General features: G+C 57.4%; 1 protein-coding gene across 1 annotated transcript in view; it reads left to right on the forward strand.

Annotated features, from left to right (window-relative positions):
• Nucleotides 1-6,626, forward strand: part of DOT1L (DOT1 like histone lysine methyltransferase) — a 60,954-nt gene that overhangs the window by 1,417 nt on the left and 52,911 nt on the right. The window contains exons 3-4 of the mRNA XM_077760612.1: nt 899-966; nt 1,644-1,727. Of these exons, the coding sequence (XP_077616738.1) occupies nt 899-966; nt 1,644-1,727 (152 nt within the window). The remainder of the gene's footprint in view (nt 1-898; nt 967-1,643; nt 1,728-6,626) is intronic.

A 6,626-nucleotide genomic window follows, 5' to 3' on the forward strand; every position in this document is an offset into this window, starting at 1 on the left:
GGGGCCGCGGCTGCCCGCCTGCCCCTGCGCTCCGCCTGCCGCGGGCAGGCCCGTTCTTGGTGTGGTTGCGCCCCTGCAGGGCTGGTGTGCAGGAGGGCCCGTGGCCCCCTCAGCGCCTGTGCTGCAGTGGCCTGCAGCCCACGGGTCACAGCTTTGTGGTGATGCCTGTGGCCTTTCTGCACCCCTGCGGGGGGCGGGGGTGTTGTCCTTTCTGGAGGGAAGTGAGAGGCAGTAGCTTTAGAAGGTTTGGACGTGGTGACAACGTAACGATGAGTGTTAGGAAAACAGACTGGTTGGTGAGTTAGCTTTTCAGAGGGTCGCATTACTCATCTGACCACCTGTGTGAGATGACTGGGCTCATTTGTTCACTGATTCATCGGTCCTGCAGCAGCTGCTGGGGACACGCAGGGTAGGGACAGTGCTCTCATGCTCCTGAAACCTACAAACCTAGGGAGGTAGGTGACCCATACACACGAAAGTGCTCGTACTGTCTGAGTTAGTCTTGGAGAGCGGGCTGCCGGTTTAGCCCTGTGGGGGGTGGGGGTGTGTGGGTGGCTTCCTGGAGGCGGAGGTGGGACTTCTGGTGGAGGAACTGTCCACAGCCACAGCCACCCACACTGGGAAGTGTCCAACCTCAGAAACGGGCTTTTTGGGAAATTGACAAGTTGGGGGGGGGGGCTGAGTTTTGCTCCTCCCATGACTTAGCGTTCCGGGACAGGCCCTGTGGCCCACGGTGGCCCTGCTTCTGGGGGGAACGCCAGCTCTCAACTGGAGGGGCGTTAGTGGTATTTTTGGTTGCTGGTGGCAGGGTGTGGAGTGGCCCAGCCCGTGGCTGATTTATTAAGCCTGTGGGCGGGGGAGCAGCCCCAAGCGTGACTGTGACTGTCCCCGCCCTCAGCTTCCTCCCCGGGAGCCCACGGTTTCTCTGACGAATGCCCGCCAGCAGTCATGCCCTTTCAGCAGGGGGTGAGTAGTAGCTGAAGTGGGCGGGCAGAGTGAGCCATCCCTCCCTGTGACTCAGAAAATATTTTCTGACGCTGACTGACCTCGGGCTTGTGTGAGCCTTTTGCTTAATCCGCCCTCAGGTGGAAGGCAGGTTAACCCTTGAATAACCTTGTGTGGGTGGAGTAGCTATTTTAAAGCGGGGAGGGATAATCGGAAAGGCCAGTATTTCCTATGTGGTCTCTGGGGTCCAAATGCCTGCTGGCGCTCCTGGCGGATGGGTGGGAGCCGAGGCAGCGGGGAACTTCAGGGATTCACCAGAGAGGCTGAGGCGGAGCTCGGGGCCCCTGCCTGCCCAGTCTCCCTCTGGGAGCTCTGTCCTTTTTGTTCTTAAACTTTTACTTTTTGTTTTATCTCGTCTTATTTTATATTTTATTTTATTCTAATGTTTGTTTATTTTTGAGAAACAGAGCATAAACGGGGGAGGAGCAGTTAAGAGAGGGAGACACAGAATCCGAAGCAGCTCCAGGCTCCAAGCTGTCAGCACAGAGCCCGACGTGGGGCTGGAACTCCCTGACTGTGAGATCATGACCTGAGCCGAAGTTGGAGGCTCAACTGACTGAGCCCCCCAGGGACCCCTGTGGTTAAACTTTTAATTTTGAGATAATCGCGGATTCGCTGGAAGCCATAAGAAATAACAGCGACATTCCGTGTTCTTAAGTCCAGCTTTTCCCAGTGGTGGCATCTTACAACACAACCAGAGGAAGACGAACATATTGGAATTGGTACGATCGAGATACAAAGTGTTTTGGGTCCTGTTTTTCTTTAAAGTTTTTGTTTTGTTTTGTTTTGTTTTAGAGAGAACTAGAGAGGGGAAGAGGGGCAGAGGGAGAGAGAGAATCTTAAAAAGGCCCAGTGTAGCCCAGAGCCTGAAGTGGGGCCTAGATCGCACGACCCTGGGATCATGATGTGAGCTGCAGTCAAGAGTCAGACGCTCAACCGACTAGGCCACCCAGGCGCCCCAGGGTTCTCTTCTGAATGTGGGGACCTGCGGGTGCCAACGGTCTGGAGCTGGGAGTAAGTGGGTCCTGGGCCCCCTGTGTCTCCTGGGAACCTTCTTCCTCTGCCCGACTCCCCTGTAAGTGTGTCTCGGTGTCCCTAGGACGCTCCTGCTTCCTTTCTCTCAGGGTTGTACTTCCAGAAGCCTCTCTATTGCCTTCTCTGTCCTGTCGAGCCATCCCTGCTGATTCCCCAGCAGGGTCTCCTGCTAGCCTCGGCCCATGGCATTGATTCCGGTGCTTGCTGAGGGCCTGCCGCATTTTGGGGGGTGCTGGGGTGTGTCTGCCACTGCGCAGCCCACACGTGGCTCTGGTGTGCCCTCAGTGCCTTGCCGCCCTCTGCTGCATGCTCTTCTCCCTGACCGGATTCTCTCGGCACCTCTCAGGGCCTCTCCCCTGCACTGGACCAGCCCCTCTTCCGAGTGCATGGCCCCTGGGGTGCTGCTGGCGGGAGTCAGGAGGTCAGGGGCTCTGGGCTTTATGGAGCAGGCTCCGTAAGTCTCAGTTTCCTCATTTCTGGAGTGGCTGCAGCCCGAGCCCCCTTCAGCGGGTCCTGGGGGTGCGTGGCCGTTAGACTCACTCCAGGTGTGGGTGGCGGCGAGCCTTCATGGATGTTCACCCTGGTGACACCTGTGTCATTTAAAAACCTGAAGCTTCTTTTTAGGAGTCGGGGAACAGGGCTGCCGGGGCTTTGTGTTGGGACCGGGGGGCCACCGGAGCTCAGGCCGGGGCTGGGGCTGTCTCCCAGGCCTTTGTGCCCTGGGGGGCCGTTGTGTGGGGTGTGATTCAAGTGGTTCACGGGGCTCTGTTTCCCTGGTTTGCCTGTGGCTCACTGTGGGTGGGTCTGCTCTCCCACAAAGGGGTGGGCACAGGAGGGACCAGGATGACAGGTGACGGGGGAGGGGTGTGCAGGGCAGTGGTTTTTGCTTATCAGTAACAGCTTTACTGCAGTATCATTCATGCACTGCACCATCTAGCCGTCCAAATTACATTTCCACGGACTTCAGTCCATTCACAGGGTGGTACAGTTACCACCTGTAGTTCCAGAACATTCTGTCACCCCAAAAGGAAACCTTTGCCCACAACAGTCATCCCCACCAAGTCCCCCCAGCCCCCACGAGCCTCTTCCCGTCCGTCCGTGGAGGAGCCTGTTCTGGACGTTTCACGCACGTGGACTCATACTCCGCATGGCCTCTCGTGTCTGGTTCCCTTCCTGAGCGTCGTGTGTTCAGGGTCTGTCTGTGGGTCTGGGAGTGTGGGTGTCTTGCTCCTGCTCATGGCCGAGGGATGTGCGCGTGTGCACGGTGGACACGTCGTGTGTTCAGGGTCTGTCCATGGGGCAGCAGCTGTGGGCGCCTCGCTTCTGCTCGCTGCTGAGGGACGCTTTCCAACATGGATGGACCAAGTCATGGGGTCTTGCGGCACCAGGTGACCAGTGGCTGCTGCCAGGATGGCATAGCTCTAGACTCCTCTTCCTTGTAGGGGCTCCTTGCTCTAGACCCCTTATCATTGGAGTCCACAGAGCACAGCGTGCAGGGCTGTGTGGGACCGAGTTTGCACCGGAGTAAGGCGTGAATGGCCCAGCCCGGCCCTCTGGCCAGCTTCTCCGTAGGTGGACATCCGCGATGCCAACCTGCCTGTGCCTGGCTCCTGCCACCACTCTCGAGCTCTCTTCATGCCCTCCCGGTTTTCGCTCTTCTCTCCTCCAGCTGAACTAGGTCTCGTGGGATCCGTGTGGCTCTTCCTGCTTCCCATGGAGGCTGAGGGGCTGGCCTGTTAGTTCGTTCATTGGAGCTGCTCTTCCTGATGGTTTGCTGAGGGCCACATGCGGGCCTGGCGCCTGCCCGGAGGGGGTGGGCCGGGCTCCCCTGACCCTGAGAGCTGGGGGCCGCTTGTCTGGTAGGCAGGTGCTTTTAGATGGGCCCTGTCCTCTGAGCACCCTCATCTGTCACGAGGCCTGCGCAGGTCGGCACTGGCACGCTGGGAAGAGGGGTGTGGTGGTGGCAGGGCGGAGCCCTCCCTCCCAGTGAGTCATTGCCCCCTGTCCCCGGGCCTTCCCTGAGAGCGCCAGGCTCCCTCCTGCCTCCCTGGAGAGAAGCTACCTGAGCAGCATCGGCTGCCCCCACTCTGGCCCCTTTTGCAGCGTGACCTTATTTTGGGGGCTTGTTAAGTCTAGGCCTTAAAACTAGTGAAGCTCAAAAGCAGTGAGGAGTAGACTCGACTTTCTGTGTGGCTCCTGGGAGTGCGTTTGCTGCTCTCTGCAGGCGCCATGCTTCCTGTGGGGTAGTGGCTTGTCCCCCTCACTCGGCTCCAGACCTGGTACACCCCAGGTGGCGCCCCGTGGCTGCGTAGACGCCAGGGCTGTGAGCTGCAGCACTGCCTTCCCTGCGCAGCTGTCTGTGGGCGCGCGGTGTCTGGGGAGCAGCGTGCCCAGGAGGAGGGCTTTCCAGCACAGGCGCCTGGAGCCGCGGGGATGGCCCGGCCCAGGTCCTGTGCTTCCTGTCTGCAGGCCTTCCAGCAGGACCCCGCGCTTGGCTCAGTGCCCGTGGCCGCCCACGTTTGAACAGGGGTGCCCTTGGCCAGCCTGGTCTGCCGTGTTTGGCCAGGCTCGGGGCAGCCTGCCCTGGTCCCCGGCCTCTCCCCGCCCCACTCTGCACCTGCCCTGAGGATAAGCGTGAGCCACAGACCGGCCTCCTTGCTCCTCTCCCGGAGCTTCACCAGTAGCTGCTCCCCGCCTCCAGTGGGGGCTCCCAGGGTCTTCCTGGTGCTGTGGGGGCGAGCATGGACTTCCCCCTCCTGGCGGCTCCCCCGGGTTGGTTAATGCCCTCCTATCTTAGCTGTGTTAGTGTCGTCTTTTGCTCTTATTTGTAGATGTGGCCTCTCTTTTGGGGTTCCCGCTTATTCTGAACTGGTCAAAGTGCTTTCATTACCCTTGGATCATATGAGAACAGACCGTAGTTAGCTGCGTTTGCTCCTACCTGGTGGTCTTAACCGTGAGCTCAGACTGAAGTGGCACTCTCTGGTTTGAAGTGGTCAAGGGGGCCGCCTGGGGGCCTCAGTCAGTTAAGCAGCTGATTCCAGCTCAGGTCACGATCTCAAGGTTGGAGACATTGAGCCCCGCGTCGGGCTCTGTGCTGACAGCTCAGAGCCTGGAGCTGCTTCGGATTCTGTGTCTCCCTCTCTCTCTGACCCTCCCACGATCATACTCTGTCTCTCTCTCCCCCCCAAAAATAAATAAAAATTACTGAAAACATAAAAGTGGTCAAGAATGAGCATTCATTTTGTCACAGGGTCTTCTCCTTTGCTCTCAACTGGCAGGGCCCATCAAAGGGAAGCTTCTGGATGAAATACAAGGTGACTATTAAAATAGCAAATTGTCCACTTTGAGTTTTGAGATGTATAAACAGATTCAGATTGTGATGTCTTTCTTGATATGATATGTTATGTTATACACTTTCCTTATTTTTGAGTTGAGGATTTTAGCTGGGGAAAGGTACCAGAAAGTTCAAGGAATTGTTAACACGTTCAAAAGATTGCAAGGATTTTTTTTTTTTTTAATTTTTAAAAATTTTTAATGTTTAGGGACGCCTGAGTGGCTCAGTCGGTTAAGCATCTGACTTCGGCTCAGGTCATGATCTCACGGTTTGTGGGTTCAAGCCCCGCATTGGGCTCTGTGCTGACAGCTAGCTCAGAGCCTGGATTCAGATTCTGTGTTTCCCTGTCTCTCTGACCCTCCCCTGCTCACAATGTCTCTCTCTCTCTCTCTCAGAAATTAATAAAAGTTTAAAAAATTAAAAACAATTTTAATGTTTGGTTTTAAGAGAGAGAGAGCGCGAGCGAGAGCGAGCACCCAACTGGGAGAGGGACAGAGAAAGAGGGAGACCAGGCTGCAGGCTCTGAGGTGTCAGCACAGAGCCTGACATGGGCTTGAACTCGTGAACTGTGAGATCATAAGCTTGAGCCAAAGTCAGACGCTTAACTGACTGAGCTGCCCAGGCACCACAAAGGTTTTTTCTCTAAGTGATCTCTACCCCCGCGGTGGGCATGGAGCTTACGACCTTGGGGTCAGGAGTCGCGTGCTCTCTCGCTTGGGCCTGCCGGCTCCTGCCAAGTCCGAGGGCGGCAGGCAGTGTCTCCATCAGGTGGAGTGGCCACCGGGAAGGGTGGCCTCAGACGTGCCAGTGCTCAGCTGCAGCGGAGCGATGCGAACCCTGACAGCACTTTCTGGGTTGCCTGTGTGTGCGGGAGCTTCGGGGTCTGACCTTCCTGTGCAGCATTTTCTGCTTTCCTTGGAAAGGATTTTAGACTTAAAAGTACGTTGCACAAATAGGACAGAGTTCCTGTGCCCCTCGCTTGGCTCCCGTGACACCAGGGTCAGAGTGGGGGCAGCGCTGAGGAGACCCGTGACCCCACCTCCCATGTCCCTGGCTGCTCGCGTTCAGTTGCCTTAACGTCCTCAGCTCTGTCCTCAGCTCTACTCTTCCGTGGCCCCTCATGTTTAAGGAAAGGCCAGCACCTGTCACGACCCGCATGCCTTGCGTGGCCTGCGGGGAGCTGGCCCGTGGTTGCAGGGGTGGCCTGGTGTGGGGTTGGCAGTGGTTGTGTGTTCTCGGTGGGAGTCCCAAA

Source organism: Crocuta crocuta, unplaced genomic scaffold, assembly GCF_008692635.1.
Source record: "Crocuta crocuta isolate KB4526 unplaced genomic scaffold, BGI_CrCroc_1.0 scaffold443, whole genome shotgun sequence".
Taxonomy (NCBI): domain Eukaryota; kingdom Metazoa; phylum Chordata; class Mammalia; order Carnivora; family Hyaenidae; genus Crocuta; species Crocuta crocuta.